The sequence below is a fragment of the Sorex araneus genome, chromosome 5 (assembly GCF_027595985.1).
Source record: "Sorex araneus isolate mSorAra2 chromosome 5, mSorAra2.pri, whole genome shotgun sequence".
Lineage (NCBI taxonomy): Eukaryota > Metazoa > Chordata > Mammalia > Eulipotyphla > Soricidae > Sorex > Sorex araneus.
This window is the reverse complement of record NC_073306.1, coordinates 86000182-86023881: the sequence shown is the minus strand read 5'-3', so window position 1 is coordinate 86023881 and position 23700 is coordinate 86000182. Positions and strand designations below refer to the sequence as shown.

General features: G+C 57.1%; 1 protein-coding gene across 1 annotated transcript in view; it reads left to right on the top strand.

The window, feature by feature from the left end:
• The first annotated feature begins 2973 nt into the window (after positions 1-2973).
• Positions 2974-23700, top strand: part of INTS3 (integrator complex subunit 3) — a 28826-nt gene continuing 8099 nt past the window's right edge. The window contains exons 1-9 of the mRNA XM_004619241.2: positions 2974-3681; positions 11115-11198; positions 11950-12033; positions 16996-17109; positions 17205-17289; positions 19260-19326; positions 21310-21454; positions 22060-22189; positions 23504-23601. Coding sequence (XP_004619298.1) covers positions 3538-3681; positions 11115-11198; positions 11950-12033; positions 16996-17109; positions 17205-17289; positions 19260-19326; positions 21310-21454; positions 22060-22189; positions 23504-23601 — 951 coding nt within the window. The 5' untranslated portion in view covers positions 2974-3537. The remainder of the gene's footprint in view (positions 3682-11114; positions 11199-11949; positions 12034-16995; positions 17110-17204; positions 17290-19259; positions 19327-21309; positions 21455-22059; positions 22190-23503; positions 23602-23700) is intronic.

Genomic DNA, 23700 nt, shown 5'->3' with positions numbered 1-23700 from the left:
ATAGTTTATTTTCTGTAGTTTCTGGAGCTTTGAGGGGGCCCCAGCTTTCACTCTCCCTCCCACCCCAGAACATGCAGGGGGCAACCTCCCCACTCCCAGCACCATAGCGTTTGACCCCCAAACAAAACAGAAGTGAAACTGATCAAAGAATATACAGTAAGACTGAGTGTTTCCCCCACCCCCCATCTCCTAGTTATCCAGACACCCTGTATGAGTCCAGGAGACACACTTGGTGAACACAATACAGCTATGTATTCCCCCAGGTCCCATTTTTATCTTATTTTATTTTACTATTTTGCTTTTTGGGTCACACCTGGCGATGCACAGGGGTTACTCCTGGCTCTGCACTCAGGAATTACTCCTGGCGGTGCTCAGGGGACCATATGGGATGCTGGGAATCAAACCCGGGTCGGCCGAGTGCAAGGCAAATATCCTACCCGCTGCGCTATCGCTCTAGCCCCCCAGGTCCCATTTTTAAAAATCACACAGGCTGGAGGAATAGCACAGGACTTTAGGGTTTTGCCTTATGTGTGGCTGGCACTGGTTTGATGGATCCTTTAGCTCTGCCAGGAGTGATCCATGAGCACAGAGCCAGGAATAAGCCCTGAACACAGGTGAGATTGGCACAAAAACACCAAAAAAAAAAAAAATAGAACCAACACACACAATAGAGAATAATACATATATAGTTGGCTTCATCTCATTTTCATTTTGGAGGGAGGTGTTAGAATTTCATGGTTCAAACATATGACTGTACATGTCAACCATGCACTGTACCATAGGCTGACCTGCCTACCTTCCCTTCCCTCTCTCTCTCTCTCTCTAGGTCATACCAGGCAATGCTCAGGGGTTCTGCGTTCTGCACTTAGGAATTACTCCTGGCATTGCACAGGGGACCATATAGGATGCTGGGGATCGAATTTGGGTCGATACAAGGGTTTGCATGCAAGGCAAATGACCCACCAGCTGTACTATTGCTCCAGCCCCCCTTCCTTCCTTCTTTTCTTCCTTTCATCCTTCCTTCCTTCCTTCTCTTTGCCACACCAAGCTATGCTCAGGGCTTACTCTTGGTTCTGTTCTCAGGGATCATTCCTGGCAGGGTTCAGGGATCTATGCATGGTGCCAAGGATTGAACTTGAGTCAGCCATGTGCAAGGCAAGTGCCTTTCTCCCATACTATCTCTCAGACCCTGCATTTTTATGTTTCTACTGATGCAAAGTAATATTATTGTAATGACTTAAGTTTGTAATCCTCATTGGCTAATGTACAACTTTAGGGGCACTCCAAAACATATTCAATATGACTACAAACTTCCTGAAGTAGAAAGGTTTGTAGCTACTAACCAATCTACCTTACATTTTTTTGTTTTGTTTTGGGGCCACACCTGGAAGTGCTCAGGGCTTACTACTGGCTCTGTGCTCAAGGATCACTCTTGGCGGGTCCAGGGATGGAACCTGGGTCAGCCATGTGCCTGCCATAGTTTCAGCCCCTCTACCTTGTATTTTTATTTATTTTAATTTTGGAGTCATCTATCTTCTTGGTTTTTTCTTTCTTTTTGGGTCACACCTGCCGATGCTAGGGTTACTTCTGGCTCTGCACTCAGGAATTACTTCTGGCAGGGCTCGAGGGACCATATGGGATGCCCGGATTTGACAAGTCCCAGGATTTGACTTGTATGAGGCAAGTCAAACGCCCAACCCACTTTACCATGGCTCCAGCCTCCTATCTTGTATTTTACAGTAAGATAATTTACAAAGTCAAAATGTCTTGTCAAGTGATTGAATGTAGTTTTTCATCACACTGGTCTGTGGCCAGGCAACCCTATGTGGTGCTGGCGATTGAATGTGGATTAGCCAAGTGTAAGGCAAGTACCCTACCCTGGACTTTGACTCCTTACAAAAGATCTTACATTAAATATATACAGGAATCAACTGAAAGTATCACATCAACCATGAAAAAGTGTATGTAGGAGCGGAGCAATATACAGCAGGTAAGGTGCTCACCTTCCCGGCACCTCATATGGTCTCCCCATTATCTCCAGGAATGATACCTGAGCACAGAGGCTGAAGTAAGCATGGCAAAGTGTGGCCCCCAAACAAAACAAGTGAACCTGACTCGATTCCCAGCATCCCATATGGTCCCCGGAGCACCTCCAGGAGTGATTCCTGAGTGCTGAGTCAGGAGGAACCCCTGAGCATTGCTGGGTGTGTGTGGCCCCCAAACAAAAACCCAAAGCAAAACAAGTGATTCCAGGGCCTCCAAGCACACCCTGGGGCGATCCCAGCCAGAAGAGGGAAGAGGTGGCCTTGGGGCGGGAGACAGCTCAGAGGGCTATAAGCACATGCTGTGCGCGTACCCCTCAAACTGGCCACTCATTTTACAGTCCCCTCTCGAAGTGGACACTGCCTTTGTTCCCATCTTACAACCTGGGTGCACTATCGAGTACACTGTCCTCGGTGACCGTATCATCCTCGGGCACTGAAAAACCTTTAGTGATCGTCTGGCTGGGCTTGTAGGGGCTACTAGGTTTGCAGGAAACGTCTTTTCCGAGTTCTGCCTAGAGATAGCGCAGGCGCTGGCTCTGGAGCTGACTCCTAACACCTTAGTGCATTGACCTGAGAATGCTGAGGTTTGGGGCTCTGCCGTCTTGTCGTGCCCCGTGTGTTGGTGACTGAGCTTGGTGTGCCTCGGAGCGCACAGAGACAGCGCCCGTCGCCGACAGGAGCGCGGCCGGCCCGGGCGGCGCAGCAGGGCGCAAGCGCGTCGGGGCGCGCAGGCGCAGCACGTCCGCTTCCTGCTCGGCTCGCACGCGTACCCCGCCTCCCGGGGTCCAGGACGGATGCGATTGGGCCCGCCGGCTGCTCGTCACACAGATCCGTCTTCTTCTTGATCCTATTGGCTATCGAGGGACAGACGAGTCGGCCCCAGGCCGCCAACTCTTCGGGGACTCGGCGCCACCGCGGAAGCCGCTATTGGCGGAGACCCGGGACGGCGACTGCTCACTTCCGGCGCGGACCTCCGCGATCGCGCCCCTCCCCCGCCGTGGCCCGCAGCCTGCCCACCCCGCGCCCTTCCACCATGGCCGCCTGTGTGTGCTGTGTGCAGCAGCTGCTCGTCCGTGTCCTCCTGTAGCGCTTACTGCCTCACCCTCACCCCGGGCCCGGATCCACGGGGCGCCCGCCAGGAAGAGCTCCCACCCGTCCTCCCGGGCACGACTCCCTTCCCCCGCACCCTCCCCTCCCGAGCCAGAAACGTGGGGTTCCCCCTGTTTCTCCGGGGTCGGAAGCCAGAGAGGGGGTCCCTTCCGCCTCGGCGCAGCCGCGAGCGCCCCTGCCCGCCCCGTCGGGGCGCAGACCCTCGCCCCGCAGCGGACTCGGCGGCGAGCGGCTCTTCTCGGCAGGGCCGGGCCGTCGGCCAGCGCCGCCCCGCGCGTGGCGAGGACGGGGACCCCCCCTCCCCGGCCGCCCCGGGCTCCCCGCTTCCCGGGACTTGCCCCACCCCCCTGCACCGCCAGGCCTCCCGCCTCGGGCTGCAGCCATGGAACTGCAGAAGGGGAAGGGGGCAGCGGCGGGGGCTGCTGCGGGAGCGGCGGCAGGTGCAGGAGGAGCGGGCGCGGGAGCCCCAGGAGGGGGAAGGCTGCTCCTTGCCACCAGTTTGGATGCCAAGGATGAGTTAGAGGAGGTAGGTGTGGGGGGCGGGCAGGGAGCTGAGAAACGGGGTGAGGAGGAGCGGCTTGGCCTTTGGGGGTCACATGTTTGCAAGTGAGCCGAGTGCGCACACACCCCCATCCCCACTTCTTGCACCTTCCTACAGGTGGTCCCAGCAGCAGCACCAGGGAAAGTTGTGGGTGGAGGAAGGGATCAGCCCCCAGACCTGGCCTTTGACCTCCCTGACCACTCACAGGCCACGCCAGCCCTTCACCCGCCCTCCACCCACCACCCCCAGTGAGTGTGGGTGTGTGGGGGCACCGGCCTGTTAGTGATCACTCTGTGTAGACTCAGATCAGTTGCCTTAGGGTGAACTGGGCATTTCCAGTGAGTGAAGGCTCCGCCAAGGTGAGTAGTTAGGCGCTGGGTGTCAGCGGCCAGCAGTGGACACCAAAGGGTGGGCCAGCCTGCAGGTAAGCAGCATCCAGGAAGAGGACATAAGGGCAGTGTGGGAGCCCCACCCCCACCCCCCAGTGGGAGGGTAAGCAGACTGGGTTGTTGGCCCTATCCAACCCCACTGGCCCTCTTGTCCTGTTTTTGACAGCCCAGAGTTGATCAGGAGTCGCTTTGTGCACTTCCCCATGGAGGACCACTAGACCCAGAACTGGGGTGTGATTGCTGAGCCATGTGTGACACCTGATGCACTCGGCTTGGTGGTCCTGGCCTTGCCTCCCTCCTCCCCTCCCTGTAAAGTGGTCCATTGGATTTTTCTTTTCTTCCCTGCTTCTCACTTTGTCCCTGCAACTCATCTGATATCAGAGGGCAGGCAGGCAGGTGGGTGGAGACTGTTGCAGATAGCAGACGCTGGCACAGACGTGGAGAAATGAGTGCTGGAGCACCAGGAGGTGACTGGGTGACAGTGGATCTTGCATCCGCTGATGCTTTCTCTCATAAAGGCTTCCCACCCCATTGTTCCAGGTACATCTACTTGGCTGGTAATTGGCCTTTTATTATTTTTACCAGCTTAAGAGACAAATGACTTGGAGCATAAATCATGCTTTTAAGAAAAAATGAAAAAATGATGCAAGTTCAGGGGTGTAGCTCAGCATTAGAGCCTGGGATCCACCCAGCAAAGGGAGTAACTTAAAGCAGTATATCCCAGGGACAGAGACAAGACAGCACCTGCCCGTGGCTTGCTTGCACACACTCTGCCAGGGCTCAGTCCCCATCACTGCATAGGATCCCTGGGCCCCGCCAGGACTGATCCCTGAGCATTGCTGTGGGTGACCCCCAAACCAGCCGAATCAAACAGCCCAATTCATCCTTAGAAAGTGCAGATGACATTAGGATTACTTCAAAATTGGAATCCTTCATCTTTTTAGAAATCCAGCATTATCAAGTCTCTCTGAGTCCTGCCCTGGGGAGGGGGAGTGGTTCTAGAATGCCGAACCGTACCGCCTTTGACCTCTGTAGGTGGAAGGGCAGAAGAGCCCCCGTCCTTGGCTGGAATCCCTTTATTCCCCCAGCCTGCCTCTGTTCTTGTACCTCAGAGAGCAGCCGCCTGTCCCCTGTGCAGTGACGTGCTTGTACGCCCAGCACTTGGGCAGGCGGCAGGCATTTATTCTCTTCTCTTTTGGCCCGCCAGAGAGTGAACTTTCAACTGCTTCCAGGGGCTGGGGGGGTGGTGGTTAGGGCCTCATTCTCTGACACCCTTCGTGCCGCAGAGATTTCCAGCATGTCCCCAGCTCCCTCCTTTCCTCCACTGCCCTTTGTCCTTTGTCTCTGGATTTTCCAGCGTGTGTCTCTCTTTAACCCCATGCCTCTGTCCTTCCCATCGCTCAGAGTGCCTGAGAGTCGGCTCGACTGGCTTCCTTCTCTCCGTCTCCCCACACACAGTAACAGCAGTCCTCAGACCTGGTAGTGGGGGACCGGCCCTGCCTGTTCTGGCCGAGTTTCTCTCCTGTACCGCCAGCCTGTTGCTCTCGCACAGCGCAATGACCCGAGGCTTGCTGTGGGCTGAAGCTTCCCAGGAGATGGCCTGGGGGTGACCAGGCTCATCTTTCGGAGCTTGCCCATCTTGAGACTGTGCCACCGACATGCCCAGAAGGAAGGTTCTAGGGGCCAGAGAGATAGTCCAGTGGGTAGGGCACTTGGCCTTGCACATGGTTGACCCAGGTTCAATCCCTGGCACCCTGTGCGGTCGTCTGAATTGTTAGGAGTGCTCCCTGGACAAAGCCACGGGTGGCCAGAAACAAAAAAGAACAACTGAAGCCCGCAGGAGGGATGGGGACTCCCTGAGGAGTGTCTGTTTTGTTTTTTCTTTTTTCCTTTTTTTCCTTTTGCCCCTGGTTTGTTCCTTGAAGGGTGAATTCTTGCCTCTCCCCATCCCCATCTGGGGGAAGAGGTAAAAATGGTGCCGGAGATTGAAGGCACAGGAACAGGCAGCTCCGCTCCTGGCCAGTCTGCTGCCGAGAGTGACCTGGGTCACTTGGATGTCAGGGTCTATGACCCAAAGGTAGAACTTTATTTTTTTTAATTTGTGAGTCCCTCCAGGGCTACACTCAGTGATGTTCCCAAGAACCGTGTGGTGCCCAGAATGGGGCATCTGTGCTCTGTCCCAGCTCCTAGGACTTCCTCACGCAGTGAATGGGCACGTGGCTACCCTGGGTTCCATCCCTGGCATCCCTGAGTGCTCGAGCCCCACCAGGAGTGACCCCTGAGTGCAGACACTCGAGAGTGCGGTTTGAGTCATTTCTTGGGTTTCCCCCCTTAAATCTTCCTTTCATGTGGGAGTCTTGGTTGTGGAGCCTTTGAACCCCCCATCTTCTTTGGCGTAGTTGGGGTCAGTAGAATTGGGTTCTTCAAAGCCTCTGGCTTCTCCTAGCAGGGAGCATGCACTGTTGGAGGAGCCGAGGGTTTGGAGTTGGGCCATACCTCATAGAGATGGGGGCTGCTCCAAGTTCTGTGCTGGGGACCCTGAGATGCCAGAAATGAAGCCAGACTAAACCAGGAGGGGCCACATGCAAGGCACATGCTTAGCCCCTGTGTGCTCTGTCGCCCTGTGGCTTATGTTCTTTTCACCAGAGCATCTTCTCGCCTGGCTGAGGGAACAGGACAGGTTAGCGGAGGTCTGGCCCTCAGGCTTCCACCCCACTGAGAGCTCCTCACCCCCATCCAGTGTTGCATTTCTGCTGCTGTCAGGGAAACCGAGGCCAGGGAGTCGCCTCTGCTGGAGAAATGAATTTCAGAGCTCCAGAGGTGGTAAATATTTACTTAGCTCTCCCCGGTGCTGTTATGAAGGGCTTAGTCGGGACACAGCCTTCTGCCAGGAATCTCTGCCAGGAATCATCGACAAGGGTGCATACCCAGGCTTGATGGAGGGAATTGGGGTTCAGCCCCTCGACTACAGGGATATGCACTCGCGTGGCCTTCTCGATGCCTGCTGTTACTTGAGTGGTTCGTAATGAGCACCATTTGTAATTAGACTCCGGCCCTCTGGAAAAGTTCTGTTGTTTAGGAAGAACAGTACCTTTTTTTTGTTTGTTTTTTGGGTCACACCTGGCTCTGCACTCAGGCTGGCGGTGTTCAGGGGACCATATGGGGTGCTGGGAATCGAACCCGGGTTGGCCGTGTACAAGGCAAACGCCCTACCCACTGTGCTATTGCTCCAGTCTCAGTACCTTTATTTTTTACTTTTTTTTTTTTGCTTTTTGGGTCACACCCGGCAATGCACAGAGGTTACTCCTGGCTCCTCACTCAGGAATCACGCCTGGCGGTGCTCAGGGGACCATATGGGATGCTGGGAATCGAACCCAGTCGGCCGCATGCAAGGCAAACGCCCTACCCGCTGTGCTCTTGCTCCAGCCCCACCTTTATTTTTTAAATGCTATTTTTGTTTAGCTTGGGGACCACACCCACAGTGCTCAGGGATCATTCCCAGAGGGCTCAGGTTCAATCTTGAGCACTGCTGGGAAACCTCCCAAGCCACCACTCAGGGGTGCTGTGGAGAAGTGAGAGGGGTCTCTGCTGTGCCAGGTGTTGAAGTGGGGGCTGCTGCCCCAGCCCTATGAGCTGCCTCTGCCCTCCCCAGAAAGTCAGGGGTGCCCTTACTGAACCTCACAAATGCTGTCTCATCTTCCTCAGATCTCGGGGGGGGGGGGGGTAGAGACTCTCTTTTCCACTTAGTCAAATCAGGGCTTAGAGTGGCAAGGTGGGAAGATTCTTTCCAGGCTGGCAGTGAAGAGCCTCTTTGGGGGAGGGAGCAGGGTCGGCTCTTGCCAGTGTGACTGCTGCATGTCTGTCCCACCAAGGCTGCTGTGCTGTTCCCTGCGCTGGGCCCCGCAGGGTCTGCGTCTGCGTGCTGAAGACTCACGTCCCACCCTGGGTGACTATTTCATGGCGAGGAGGAGGAGGATTTCGAAAGAGCAAGTCCGGCCTGCGTCTGCCCCGTGTCCTGCAGGAGCTGGTCACGGAGGCTGTGAGGAGCGGGCCGGCGGGCACGCAGGCCCGTGTGTTTCCTGTCAGCTGGCTCACAGTCCACGATGTTGCCCGTGAGGCTGGGCCGCTGCCCTCACCTGGGGTTGGCCGCTGAAGCTGTGAGGGCTTCGGGCCCGAGCCGCTTGTGGCTTAGAGCTTTTTACTTTTTTTTTTTTTTTGGTTTTTGGGTCACACCCGGCGATGCACAGGGGTTACTCCTGGTTCTGCACTCAGGAATTACTCCTGGCGGTGCTCAGGGGACCATATGGGATGCTGGGATTTGAACCCTGGTCAGCCGCATGCAAGGCAAATGCCCTACCCGCTGTGCTATTACTCCAGTCCCAGAGCTTTTTACTTTTAATTAATCATTTTTGTATTTTTTTTTGGAGGGGTGCCACACCCAGCTATGCTCGGGCTTCCCCCTGACTCTGTGCTCAGAGATCACTCCTGGCTTGGGGAACCTTCCGGGTTCCGGGGGTGGAACCTGGGCTGGCCATGTGTGAGGCAAGTGCCCTACTGATCGTACTAACTCTCCAGCCCCCTGAGCTTACGTAGTTTAATTTCTGTTTATTTTCAGTTTGGGGAGTCACACCAGGACATTCCCAAGAGTACTCCTGGCTCAGTGCTCAGGGCCCTTGTGGTGCGTGGGGTAGGACCAGGCCTCCTGCGCGCCCCTGCCCATGAGCGCTCTCCAGCTGGAGCCTGTTTGGGGTCAAGTTCTTTGACTCAGGTCCAAGCATACATAGTACAGTGGGTTGGGCACTCGCCTTACGCTTGGCCTACTTCAGTTTGTCCCTGAGTGCAGAGCCAGGAGTGAGATTCACGTATGAACAGGTTGGCTCCAAAACGAACAGAGAGAGTTGGCTCTGGGAGCCCTTGCCTTAATCCTGTGCTGCACTGCGCCGTGTTGTTTCCCAGCCAGGATTCCCCTTCTGACAGCTTCCTTCCCATGGGACCCTCTCCCCACCTCCCACGAGTCGGCCCTCTAGTCTCAGGCTGCAGACCCCTACTTGTGTGATTTCTACCTGTGCCCTCTGGGGGACCTGTGTCCTGGGCGCACATGCTCAGCCACCTTGCAGAGGCGGCGGTCACATGCTTTCTCCCTAGACTTCTTTCTCTTTGTCCTCACCTGTCAGTGCCTATTGCCCGTGCTGCGGTGGAACCGGTTCTGAAGGTGCCCTCTAGGATCAGGTAGAAGCACGTTGCCTGCCTTTGCCTCCCTTTCCTAACATCACTGGGCGGTGAGAAACAGTGCTCCTAAGACAGTTGGGTCTGGGGGCCACTCCCAGCATGGCGCTCACTCCTGGTAGTGCCTAGGGGATTGTGCAGTGCATGGGATCGAGCCTGGGCCTCCGGCACGCCAACATGCACACTAGCCCTTTGAACTATCTCCCTGGCCCATGTAGATTTTTGGGTGTTGCTTTTGGTTTGGGGGCCAGACCGAGCGGTGCTCAGGGCTTACTTCTGGCTCTGCGCTTAAGGATCACTCCTGGGAGGGTTCGGAGGAGCATATGGAGTGCTGGGGATTGTACCTCAGGCTTGCTGTGTGCAAAGCAAGCATACTATTGCTGTCCTATGGCTGTGGCCCAAAGAGTTTTAAAAGACTCGAGTGTTTTTTTTTTTTCCTCCGGTTTTTGGGTCACACCCGGCGATGCACAGGGGTTACTCCTGGCTCTTCACTCAGGAATTACCCCTGGCGGTGCTCAGGGGACCATATGGGATGCTGGGATTAGAACCCAGGTCGGCCACGTGCAAGGCAACCGCCCTACCCGCTGTGCTATCGCTCCAGCCTCCAGACTTGAGTGTTTTTTGACTTCAACATTTAATCAGTTCTTGGGAGCAAGCACCAGTGGTGACTGACCTCTCCTGAGAATGGGGGCCACGAATTGTGCTGTGCGTTGGCCTTTGAAACCAGTCTGTGTCTGGGGTGGGGCTAACTTCAGTTTTCTGGGTTCATATTTTACTAGTTTCAAACACGGGCCGTGATAGCTGTTCAGGATCCCACGTCACTCCTAGAGGTGTGGTCTCTAATTCTTCCATTGCGAACACACTCGTAGTCTATCTCTTGTGCCTGTAGGAGCTTCTGAAGAGCCCGTTTTATAGACTGTCTCTCAGTTTAGAATTTTGTGAAATTTCTCTGTGAGTAGAGCAAGATGATGCATTTTTGGCAAGAAAACCATAGAAGGGAGCCGCCTTTTTGGTGCATTGTATCAGAGACACATTACTGTCTGATGTTCCTCTGATAATTGTGGATGTTAACTTGGATTGCTTGGTCAGAGGGGTATATGCCATGGCTTCCTGCTGTAAATGGTTATCCCTCTGTAACTAGCATTACGAATCTTCACGAATCCCTGCTTGTGAGAGTTTCACCTCAGGTTTTAGCGCCCATTGATGGTATCTGCCTGAATCAGTGATCACTCCCGCATTCCTTCTGCGTTCCTTTGTAGGCAGAACCCTTTCTTTGTTAGTGATTATTTGTGTCCCAGCAAGGATGGACTCAGGATGTTTGTTCTTTTAAAAAAATTTAGTGGATTGTAATCTTTTTGGTTTTTGGGTGCTCAGGGCTTACTCTGGCTCTGCACTTAGGGATAACTCCTGGCGGTGCTTCGGGAACCTTGTGGGATCGAACCCAGATCAAACTAAGATCAGCCCCATACAAGGCAAACGCCATAGCTGCTGTACTGTCTCTCTGGCCCCGTGAGTCTCTTTAATGCCTGGTCTTCCGCTCCCTGCTTTTCCCACTTCCCAGTTTATGCGCTCAAGGAGCTAGGTCACCTACTGTGGTTTCCATGTTCTGAATTTTAACTTTTGGGGGCTAGGGTGGACGATAGGGCTCGAATCCAGGATGGAATTCTCGGGTCATATCCCACTCATGATGTGTTCACTGGGAGGTTGGTCGAGAGACATGCCGAGGTTCACTGTTGCAGAAATGGTTTTCAGGGCCAGTGTTTGGTGGGTGGTGGTGTCATGCACGGACTCTCCCTTTTGCAGCGGTTGGAGAGATGTATGAGCATCGTGACATCGATGACGGCGGGCGTCTCGGAGAGAGAGGCCAACGACGCCCTGAATGCCTACGTGAGTATCCCCTCCCTGCAGCCGTGCTGCTGCTCTGAAATCCCTGGGACGCCTTAACAAGCAGAAAGATGCAGGGGCTGGAGAGAGGGCAGCGGGGAGCGCGCTTGCCTTGCGTGTGACTCATCCGAGTTTGGTCCCCAGCATCCCATAGAATCCCGGCTCCGTCAGGAGTAATTTGTTAATTTATTCTGGGCCTTCCACATGTTGCTTAGGAGGCCCAGGGGCCCTTCCCCTTTTCGCAGTACTTGGTCCACATGGTGCCTGGTCTCCGACCAGGTCATCCACATTCACGACAGAGACACGTGCTTTGCCTCTGTACTCTCTCCAGCCCCGGGGCACAGACTATTCCCAGCCACACGTGGCTGTTGGGGAGCCGCACATTCAGTAGTGGGATGTGTTCCTGTTGTGCCTCCACGTCTCACATAGCGCAGCTCAGTGATCTGCCTGTGCCTCGACTCCGCGTGCGCCGGGCACTCTGTGGCTCCCTCTGCCGCACGTGGTGAGGGGCGAGGAAGGTGCTGAGACTTTTTTCTTCTCTTCATTTGAAAAACTTTATTTTCTGCCCTGGCCTGCATCAGGAGCCTCAGAGAAAGCCATAGGCTTAGTCCTTTCCCTCCATCTCTCCCCTGAACCAGATGCCCCGCACTTGTGGGACAAGGACATCCGGTTCCATAGGATTCTCATCTGCGGGTCCTGCAGGGGGCCCAGGTGCTCGGGGAGGAACTCACGCACTTCCCCTCCTTGTGTCCAGGTGTGCAAAGGCCCCCCTCAACACGAGGAGATCTGCCTGGGCCTCTTCACCCTGGTCCTCACTGAACCTGCCCAGGCTCAGAAGGTAAGTCAGCTGCCCTGCTCTGACTTTGGGGTCCCGGGAATGGCACCTGATCTTTAGGTACCTGGTCACCTGTTCTCCAACTGTAAAATGAGCGTGTGCTCCCCCCAGCTCCCAGGGAGTTGGTTGTGCTCTTCCTCTGCATTGTGCAGCTTGAAGTCAGGGAAAGGAGGTTCCATTGTGAGAGTGCAGAAACAATTAGATTTTAGATTTACGGGTTGGGGTGAAAAAAGTTGGGAATTAGTCCCAGGAAGAGAAGAGCTCAGTTCTAACCCAGTGTGTTGCGAGTTTGTTCCCAGACAACTGTGACTTGGGGCTGGTGAGTGTGTCACTGAGAGTGAGCAGGATGCAGCCTTGCCAGGGCTGCCTGGATCAGACAGCCTGAAGCTAGTGCTCAGCGAAAGGGTGATGCCGCCGGTGTGGGGGCAGGGGTGCCCTGGAGCCAGGCCTCCTGGGGGGTCTGGGGTCTGAAGGCCCAAGCGTCTCCTTTCCATGGGATGGTTCCAGTGGGTCCTTCCCTGAGCCGAGGGGTGGCACAGGTGTATCTCTTTGGATTTTGTTTCCCGCCTTTCATAAAGTGGCAGAGATTTTTCGGTTCCAGATTTCTCCTCCCACCAATTCTGTCCTGTGAGCCTTGACACACAGTCTCCTATTACATGCCTGCGGTCTGCACTAACTCTGACCCTGCCAGGGAAGGCTCGAGTGGGGAAGCCCATGCCCTTTCCCTTGCAGAGGGCGTTGGTGGGCACCAGGCAAGCTCTGCCTTGATGCCAACAAGATCTCAGTTCACTGTTTTGGGGGCCACACCTGGGGATGCTCTCAGGGATGGCTCAGCACTCAGGGATCACTGCTGTCAGGGCTTGGGGAACTCAACAGGATGCCAGGGATCAAACCCGGCTCTGCTGTGTGCAAGGCAAGTGCCCTACCTGCTGCACTATCTCTGGTTCCCCAGCGTCTCTATTTTATGTTATGTTATTTGGTTTTGGGGCCATACTCGGTAATGATCAGAGGTCTCCCAGCTCAGCGCTCAGGGATCATTCCTGGTGTTGCTCAGGGAACCCTTTTAGATGCTGGGGATCAAACCCGGGTTGGCCACTTGCCAAGTGGTACCCTAACCACTGTGCTATCTCTCCAGCTCAACAACTTGGCTGTTTTAGAAGAAATTGGCAATGATGGTATAAGGGATTGGATTAAAGGTTTATTTTGTCTGCATATGTTTTTACAAATGAGTCAAAATCTCATTTAGTCGTCTCAGCGCAGTGTTTGTCTTGCCTGCTGTTTTTTAAATTTGTTTTAGTTGGGATCCCAATCAGCCAGGCCAGGGTAAATCAATAAACCTCAGAGAAGGGCACAGAGAGCCTCTTAGGCTCGAGAGGTCCCCGCACTCTGCATTACAGATACTCCTCGGCTGCAAATTGTCCCTTCCAGAGCTGGCCAGGTGACAGCCCTGTGTGCATGGCGGGCCCAGGCCTTACCTCGGCATCAGGGCTGGTTAACAGCCGCACAGTTTCCAAGCAGATTCTCCCCCGGTTCAGACAACGCGGGTGCGGGTGGGGACTCGGGAGGCTGTGAGGACACTGTGGCAGGCTGGGGGATCTCTCGGGTCCTTGGTGCCAGGGCCGAGTGGGGAGGAGTCAGAACTCTGCCTGCTGCTTAGGCCCCTCTCCCCAGATGGGGGATTATCTCCCGAAGTGCTTTGGACCTGCAGAAGCTCCAGCTCAGGTTGTCGGGCGACTTCGGCCTGAAAGATCGGGACGGGCCCTGCGGGTCTGTTTGTGGCTGATTCCCCCATTTGAGCAGAAGCGGTGGCCTGAGTGGACATACCATCTCCACAGGCCGTGAGGTGGGAGTGGGCTGGAGAGAAGGGGGCATGGGTGCTGCGTGCCAGTGTGCAGGCAGGGTTGGGGACTGGGGCGGGGACGAGGGCAGCATCAGGGGTGCCTCTGCGCACAGCCAGTCCTGTTCCAGGCATATTCTCTTTGCCGACGCATCTGATGTCCTGTCTGATGTCTGAACTGAGTCATTGAGTCATTGGGAACAGGCCTGTGTGTGTGACGGGGGGCTCGGGGGGAGGGAGAGCCGCGGAGCTAAAGCCTCAGCGCTGAGGCCTTAGCTCCGTGCAGGCTGTAGTGGTCAGCAGAGGGACGGAGAGAAAAGAAGGGGCTCCAGGTAGTTGGCACGTTCAGTCCCGTCTTTCTCAGCTTCAGAAAGCAGGCGGGCAGCGGCCCAGGAGAGTGGAGACCAGAGCGGCCTGGCCCGGGCCCCAGTGTCCCTGCCACGCCCTCCTGCCACCTGTTTTTTCCTTGGGTACCTGCTTCTTTCTCTTGCCCACTCAGTGCCCGTTCCCAGACTGCGTTGTGTGCAGGGTGTGTGCTGCGGCTGGCAGGCCCAGTGCTTGCACACACACACACACACACACACACACACACACACACACACACACACACACACACACACACACACACACACACACACACCACCAACCCACCCCACCCCACCCCCCGTCTGCGGACCCTGAGCCCCTGAGTTTTGCCTCCCAGCCGGGGGGCCTCCACTCCGGCCCGGCCAGTCAGCGGTGTCTGGTCAGCAGTGTTTGTTCTTTGCCTTGCTTGACTCACGCCTGCCTCGGGAGTGCTCCAGTGTGGAGCGCCAGCCTTCGGCACAGCAGGCTTGGCAGCTGTTGGCTGAGCCCCTGGTCTCGGCCTTGTTGCTTAGCTCATGGCTTGGAGCCCCGGCCCTCTCCCAGCTGGAATTAGAATCCTCAGGTTCTCTTTTGGGGTCAGAGTTTGTGGTACTTGAGGGACTCCTTGCCCTCCGTCCCTCCCTTCCACCTTCCCCTTCCCCCTTTCTTTTCTTCCTCTGTCTCTGGTGAAGCAAGATGGTTTTGGTTTTTATTGAAACTTATAACAATGTTAGAGGAGAGAAAGAGTGAGGTTTGTGTTCAGGAGAGAACATAGGCTTCTCCAGAGTGGAAATAAGCAAGCGAGATACGTGTTCAAGGGAGAACACAGAATTACAGAGCAAGAACTTTTTTCCTTTTTTCTAGGGGCGGGGGGCATGCACTGCATCTGGTAGTACACAGGGCTTACTCCTAGCTGAGTGCTCAGGGATCACTTCTGAAGGGGTTCAGGAGATCATTTGAGGTGCCAGGGATTTAACCTGGGTCAGCTATGTGCAAGCAAGCATCTTACCCGCTGTACTATTGCTCCGGCCCTATGTGGACTTCTTTGGGTTAGGGTCGGGGCGTGGGGTGGGGGGTGAGGTGTTATAGCCAGCGGTGCTCAGGATCTACCTCTGGCTCTGCTCGTGATTCACTCCTGACTGTGCTCAGGGGTCAAACCCAGGCCTCCTACATGTGAAGCATATGCTCAGACCACTGAGCATCTCTCGCCTCCCTGTTTGCGCATCTGTAGAAATAGAGGAATAAGATGGGGAGAGAACTCGCCTGTCCAGTGCACAGGCTTAGCTGCAGGAGCCTAGGTTTGCCCACTGGTCCCTGTGCTCTGCTGGGAGTGACCCTGGGGTGACTGTTTTTTTTTTTTTTTTTGCTTTTTGGGACACACCTGGTGATGCTCAGGGGTTACTCCTCACTCTGCACTCAGGAACTACTGGCGGTGCTCAGGGGACCCTATGGGGTGCTGGGGGTCAAACCCCAGTTGGCAAATACTCTACCCACTGTGCTGTCGCTCTGGTCCCACCTGGGGTAACTTCTGATTACCACTGTTGTGACCCTCAATCTGAAACTGTGTGTATGGTACATAATTCCAGTTTCTAAGGCTTGTTATATGAACCAATTACAATAATTTATATAAATCTCTTGCACTATGCCAGTGCGTTGTTAGCTGTTGCAGTTGCTTATAATCACTTCTGCTGTGGGCTCCTGTGGGTGCAGGACGGGGGTCCCATCCTTGGCACAGAACTTGGGGCTCCTACATACCTTGTATGCTCTGCTACAGAGCTGTTTGAGTGGTCCCCTTGCCCCCTCGCTCCCCCTGTTGTTCTCAAACCTTAACCAGATAGAAGTCAGCAGGCTAAGGGAGGTGCTAATGAGATTCCCTCAGGTCTTTTCCTGAGCGTCTGCTCTGAGAGAGGCTGAGAAGAGAAGCAGGGACTCTTTCCTCCCTTACTATTTTTGGTTTTGGGACTCTACCTTGCAGTGCTCAGGACTTACTCCTAGTTCTGCGCTCAATGATCATTCCTGGAGGGGCTTAGGGGACCATATGGGTCCCCAGGATTGAGCTTGGATCAGCCCTATGCATTGTGCTATTGCCCTAGTAAGACCCTCTTAATACCTGGCAGGAGCAAAGCATGACTGAGAGAGACAGAAGCACAGGGACTGGGGTAGTGGTACAGAGCTTAAGGTGCTTGCATGCGTCCTGGCCCCCCGAGCCCCACCAGGAGTGATCCCTGAGCACACACCCGGGTGCAGCTCTGAGCACCGCTGTGTGTGGCCCGGAAAGCAGAAGACAAAGACAGAAGCGTCGAGGAGGCTTCCTCTGGCCCTGGCTCTGTTTCCCTGATTCTCCCGACCCTTTCCTCCATCTGACTGGGGCGGTACCAGTCCAAAAGACTCTTTGGGATCTTTCCTGGCCTCTTCAGACAAACCCGTTCCGCCATGACCTTTTTTGAGCAGATGAGAAGCAGATGGCCGCCACCTGCTTCTGCTCGGCCATGGCGTCACGTAGTGCGGCACTCCTGAGGCAGGGAGTCGGGGACGGGCAGGACTCGGAGCCTTTTTCCGACAACGTTTCTGCCTCTGGAGTAGCTGAGTCTCCTCAGCCCTGCAGCCTGGGCACGGTCGTGCAGGATGGAGGCCCTTGCATGGGGACAGCCTCAGAGGGGAAAGGTTCCAGGCTCTGGCCTGTGGGACTGAGATGGGAGCAGGTGGGGGCACGGGGACCTCGCAGGCCCCCTGCAGAGCCAGTCCTCAGTCTGTCAGCTGCTCACAAGTTTCCTTCCCTGCAGTGTTACCGGGACTTGGCGCTAGTGAGTCGTGATGGCATGAATATCGTCCTGAACAAAATCAACCAGCTGCTCATGGAGAAGTACTTGAAGCTGCAGGATACCTGCCGGACGCAGGTGAGACCCCCGAGATGAGGCTGGGTGGAGTGGGGCGGGGCAGCCTCCTGTTCGTGCTGTGCTCGCCCCTCTCACGCTCGCAGTCTCTCCCTCAGCTGGTGTGGCTGGTGCGGGAGCTGGTGAAGAGCGGGGTTCTGGGCGCCGACGGCGTGTGCATGACGTTCATGAAGCAGATCGCGGGTGAGTGTGACGGAGTGGGTGCCAGGCAGTGGGCCCGGGGCCCAGGCTGGGCAGCGAGTACAGACTGCAGTCAACCCGCGTGGGCGCCGTCCTGGAGTCGCTTCCGTTCTTCTTCTGGTCCTTGCGTCCTCCGTGCACACTAGCTGCAGGAGGAAAGGGGAGTCTCAGGCGCCTTGAGGGGCTCCGAGTCCTGCCACGTTCAGGGCCTAGCCTCGAGGTGGTGGCCTGTTCAGCCCATCTTCCCGCCGGGGGCGCTGGGCAAATTGTACCAGGAAGGATCTGGAAGGAATGAGGAGGGAAGTGAGGGCAAATCATCGTTTCCCATCACGTGTCTCTTCCTGCTCCCGCCCGTGTTTTTGTTGGTTTTGGTGTGGGCTTGGGGGTCACACCCAGCGGTGCTCAGGGCTGACTCCTGGCTCTGCTCTCGGGGATCACTCCTGGCGGGGGCGGGGAGGCCATATTGGGCACTGGGGATCGAGCCTGGGTCGGCCAGTGCCAGGCAAACACCTTCCCCTCTGTCCTGTCGCTCCGGCCCAGGCTCCCCCCCGTGTTCTCTGAGCACTTGCTCCCTCGTGATGACATGTGACGGTGGCCAGTCTGGGGACGAGCTGTCACCGAGTAGGCCCTGCCGGGGAGCTGCGAGTGTCTTGGCGGCATTGCTGACAGACGTCTGAACCGCTGAGTACCCAAGAGGCGGTCCCTACTACCAAGGATCACTTGGCCCCGCCTGTTCTCTGCATTCCCCGCCGGCTTTGCTGCTGCTTTAGGGGTGTTTTTTGGTTTGTTTTTGTTTCGGGGGGATGCACCTGCAGGAGATGGTCGGGGCTGCGTGGGGCTCGGGGCTGTGCCGGGGCTCGAACCTGGGCCTCCCCCATGCAGAGCTGCTGCCTGGCCAGTGGGACTCTCGGCCCCTTTTGGATTTTATATAAATCCTTGTCCTCCTGTTTTGGTGTGTGTGAGCCTTAGTCCAAGTAATGTGTGAACTTTGAAATTTTAAAGTAGGACCTGGGGCCGGGCACAGCTCGCTGCTGCCTATTTTTATCCTTTCTCCTGGCATGTATTTTCCCGTCCTCACTTCTGAGATGTGGGCCTGGCATTGTCTTATGCTCGTGCTGCCTTGGAAGTTCATGGCCAGCCCTGAAGACTGGGGTCCCTGGAAACAGAAGCCCGTGGCTTGTCGGGCCCCGTCTGAGATGTCATCCTCCATCCATGACTTCTTTTCTCTTTTGGGCCTTACCAAGAGGCTCAGGGATTGCTCCTGGCTCTGCACTCAGGGAACCAGGTGCATTGCTGGGGAACAACCCTAGGTCATCTGTGTGCAAGGCAACGCCTACCCCACTGTACTGTCTCCCAGCTCCCCACCCAGTGGACCTTTCCGATCTTCTTCCCAGACACTTCCTTTCAGGGCTGGAGAGATAGTACATGGGAAGGCACTCACTCGCCTTGTGTGCGGTCGGCCCAGCTGGGTTCCATCCTCAGCACCCCATATGGTCTCCTGAGCCCTGCCAGGAATGCTCCCTGAGCACTACCAAGTGTGGCCCCCAAAGCAAAAACAAACAAAAGCCACAGGATCTTCTTTCTCTAGAGCCAAGGGGAAACAGGAAAATTTAGAACTTAACCCAGAGATAGTACAGCTGGTGGGGCATGTGCCTTTTACGTGGCCAACCTGGGTTCAAGCCCAGTACTCCACAAGGTCTCCTAAGCACGGCCAGGAGTGGCCCCTGAGTGCAGAGACCTGAGCACTGCCCGGTGTGTCCCCTCCAAAAAAGCAAAAACAACAACAAATCAAAACCCTAACACAGCACAGGGCCTCTTTTTCCTCCCCATTTCCCCAGCACTCGGAGAATCGGGGATGGGCTCACTGGCTGAGCAGCGGGGTGGGTGAGGTGGGTGTCGGGTTTGCAGGCGGAGGAGCCGAGTCCTGATCAGAGCTCTTCTGGTCCTCTTGTTTTCTGCCCCCTTGAAATCAGGCGGGGACGTTACAGCGAAAAACATCTGGTTGGCAGAGAGTGTTCTGGATATCCTGACAGAGCAGAGGTAAGCTTCCGCCGTGCAGGGGGCGGGGCGCGAGCCAGATAATGGTCGTGGGGTGCTGTGGGGAGACTGTTAAGACGCTGCCTGCATGCCTTGGGTCCCAGAGAACGTGCAGGGCCAGTGAAGGATCGGGCCCGGGGTGCAGGAGTGGGGAAGGAGGGCTTGGCTGAAATATCTCAGAGCCCAGGAAAAACTGGTTCCATCTGATAAAGGGTTTATTTTTGATCCAGACCTCCTTGGAATGTTTATCTTTGGAGGGAGGTGGGGAAGGAAGAATGAGCTCAACAGAGCGAGGCCGGCCAAGCACCCAGGCCTGGCCTGGTACCCCTCTCTCCCCTCTGTGCCTCTCCGCCTCTCTCTCTTGCCCCATCCCCCCCCCCCAGCTGCACTTTGCCGCTGGAGCTCAAGGATTCCCCCCCCCCCCCCCCCCCGGGCCGGGGGACAGCACGTGAAGAGTGGGCCCTAGCGGGACGCCCTGAGCTCTTCTGCTGCTGCTTTCCCTTCCTCTCCGAGAGAGGACCAGGAACTGCATCCCCATTCCGCATCCGCACTCTCCATCCCGTGGCCTCGGCCTTCCTGTTGTCTGGTTTCCGAATCTTGTCTCTGGCCCAGGAAGGCGCCACTCTTGTGGCTGGTGTTTCCTCCAGCCAGAGGCACGGGTCTGCCCTCGCTCCCACTGCTGCGCCTGCAGGCGTGCGGGCAGCGCCACCTTGTGCTCTGAACTGGCGTTGCAGGACTGCGCCGGGCGTGCAGGCAGCGCCACCTTGTGCCCTGAGCTGGCCTGGCACAGCTGCGCCGCCCCCCCAGCGAGGGCTCTGCCTTCCCGCAGCCCGGGCTCCAGGGCTCCTTTCTCTCTGGCCCTCGCTCAGGCTCTGCTACGAGAATGACCCTTCTCGCTCAGCCGGTGCCACTGTGCACCTCAGCGCCAGCTGCCCTTCCTTCGTGTCCCAGGGTCAGACAGGGACCCCACCTTCCCACTACACTCCCCAGAGACCTTTGCCATGAGCCTCGGGGAGGACCTCCCTGCCTCTCCCCACCGCCCCCCTCCAGAGTAGTCCTTGGCGGCAGCAGGGCGGGAGGGGACCCTCCCCTGTCCTTGGCCACGGCTGCGCCCTGACAGGAAAGGCCACAGCCTTCATTAGGTGCGTGCGCACTTCCCGGAGCAGTGTGGGGCCTGGCTGGGCTAATTAGATTCCCTGTTCTCTGCCTCCCTGCAGGGACACCGTGGGCCCACCGGCAGCTCGCCTGGTGGTGAGATGGGTCCCTGATTGATCTGGGCACTTGGAGGAGCCTCTGAGACCCTGGCACATGCCCACCCCACCCCCGTCCTTCCTTTTCTGCCCCTTTAACAGCAGTGAGGAACACACAGTTCTTCCTCTGCCCTCGGCCCTGGGAGGCTGGAGACTCCTGGGAAATGGGCTCTGACATCTGCGGTCAGGGGGCGTTTGTGACTTAGGCCAGGAGGGCCAGGGCTTCAGGCTGTGGAAGGGAGCATGGTGGTCCCCAGGCTCCTCAGACCCCACTTTAAAAACTGCCGACGGAGAGCCGCAGACTGTCTTCTTCCCAGGAGTCTGAGCTCCGGAGGAGCTGTGGCTTCCCTCTGTCCCGGGTAGCACCCAGTGCTCAGCACGTGCCGTGACTGCCCGTGAGCCCGTGGACAGACACCTTTCTTTCTTGGCCTAGTGTTCTGTTTTTGTCCTGGAGCCACACCTGGTGGTGCTTGGGGATGGGGGAGGGTGGAGGTTGGGGGGACGTTCCCAGCGGAGCTGCTTTTGAACTGGGACTCCCGAGAGGCAACGCTGCGCTCTGGCCCGGTGAGCTGGCCCTGGCCGCCAGCAGGTCAGTGCTGTGGGAAGCCAAGCGGCTCCGTGGTCGAGAGACTTCGGGGTGCCTGACCCCAGCAGGAATGGACAGTCGGGCCTGAGCAGTGAGTGCCGGGGCACTGGTGGCGGTGTTCCAGCTCCGGTGCGTCCCTTTCCCCCACAGGGAGTGGGTGCTGAAGAGTGGCATCCTTATCGCCATGACCGTCTACACCTACCTCCGCCTCATCGTCGACCACCACGGCACTGCCCAGCTCCAGGCCCTGAGGCAGAAGGAGGTGGACTTCTGCATCTCCCTGCTTCGGGAACGGGTGAGGACGGACACGCGGTGGGGACGCAGAGCCCGGGCAGGGGTTGAGTGGGCGAGATATGGCTGGATCGAGTAAGTGTGGTGCCCCGTGGGCTGGCACAGCCCCTCTGTGCCTTCCCAGGCGAGTGTGTGACCAGTCCCAGCTCCCAGGCTGCTGGCCGGCGGGGTCTCCCTCAGCTGTGGACACGCTGTCCTGTGCCCCTGTCACATTGCCCCCACCCCCTGGGTCATTGCCATGGTGAGGTGGGTTCTGAATCGTCCACCCTGAGCTATGCTCTGCTGTTTCCTGGGGACCAGGCCTCTGAGCTGCACCTCGGCCTGTGCTCTGCTCTTCAGAGCCTGGCCACGAGAGTGCTCCTGCACCACGGGTGGTACTGGGGCCGAGCAGCTCACTGGTCGGCCCTTTCGCACCCTTCACCCCCTTGATGGGGCTGGCAGCAGTTCTGGGTGGAAAGGGGACCGGCAGGGCTGCTGCAATTGGCTGGGCCCCCAAGCTCCGAGAGTCTCTATGTGGCACGCCGACCACGCCGCGCCTTTGCCCTCTCCGCAGAAAGTATAGTCCATGTCTTCATTCTCTTTCCTGTCTCCCCCCTCACCCCTGTCAAGTTCATGGAATGTTTGATGATCGGTCGCGACCTCGTCAGGCTGCTTCAGAACGTTGCGCGGATCCCAGAGTTCGAGCTGCTGTGGAAGGATATCATCCATAACCCTCAGGCCCTGAGCCCGCAGTTCACAGGTGAGCGGGGCCCCACAGCCGTCTCCGCAGTGGGCAGGCGGCCTGGACAGGAGCTGGTGGTGGAGAAGCAAGGCTTTGGCTGCCACCAGAGTGGGATGGGCCGGACTCAGCCAGGTACAGCGCCAGGGGTGGGGGATGTGCAGACCAGATTGCCCCCCCAGCAGGCGGCAGCCCTCTGCCCCCTCCCGCCCCTCTCCTGACAGGTGAGCTGATGGCCTGCGGGGGAAAGAGGAGGGCTGGATCCACCCCGGAAGGGAAGCTCCTCCTTCAGGGAAGTCCAAGGGTCCCCTCGGGGCTCCTCTGGCCCCTGGGAGGGAGAGAGGCCCGTGCCCCTTGCCCGGGCCTGCCCCTCCTCCCTGCCCCTCCCCGGCTTGCTTCTGGTCTGAGTGGGTGGCTCCGCGCTGCAGCACGCGTGTGTGCCTGCCTGTGCACACGGCGTGGGGACAGTCACGTAGAAGCGTGGGGGTGCAGAAAGCAGAGTCCCCACCCATCTGGCCTCCGAGAGTGCCTGCCTCACCCTGTGCCCGCGCCCAGCTGTGCTGGGGGCAGCGTTGCCAGGCACCCGTCAGCTCACACGAACTCCCCAGGCCCCTGCTGTAAGGACATTCTCCTTTCGTATTTGCAGAGCAGGAGTCGAAGGGGATGAAGTGATCTGCCTAGGGCCACACGGCCAGTGAGCGCCAGGGGCTCATGCTAAGGCCGGGCAGCGCCTGGCACTTGGGGAAGGGACGGGCAGGAGCGGGAAGTGAGGCGAGGGGCTGCACCTCAGCCGCTCCGCTTCCCACACGGTGTCAGCTGGACGACTGTGAGCAGGGGCTCCAGAAAGGCCAGCAGAAGCAGGGAATTGCCCTGTCTGGGGCCTGGGGCTGGTGGGTGGTTGGAGCTGAGCATCACAGGTGCTGGGTGGGACCCTTATAGGACCTTCTGGCGCGTGCGCGTGTGTGTGTTTGCGCACCCATGTTTGAAGCCCAGGGTGGGCTGTGAGGCATGTGCTTCCCCTTCAGTCATGTTTTCAGCCCCCTGATCTTGTCTTAAAACCTCCCTTTGAGCAAGACAGGCCCATCAGCAGGCTTCCTGCCCTTCTCATCTCGCTGCGCTTTTTGTCTTTTGTTCTGTGGGGGGAGTTTGGGGTCACACCCACTGTCCTCAGGGATCACTTTTGATGGGGCCCAGAGGATGGTATGCGGTGCTGGGGACTGAGTCTGGCCAGCCACGTGCACGGCACACTCCTTAACCCTGTCCTCTCTCTCCCTGGCCTTGGTTTGTCTGGTCCTCTGACTTCTCGCTGCTTCCTCCCTTCCACGTTTGGTGTAGGTATCCTTCAGCTTCTCCAGTCGAGAACATCCCGAAAATTTCTCGCCTGCCGTCTCACCCCAGACATGGAGACGAAGCTCCTCTTCATGACGTCACGGGTGAGCGCCTGGTAGTATCGGGAGGAGGCGGGAGGCGCTGACTCCGAGAGAGCTGAGGTTGGCGAGAGACCGGCCTCTCTGGTCTGGCCACGCTTCCCA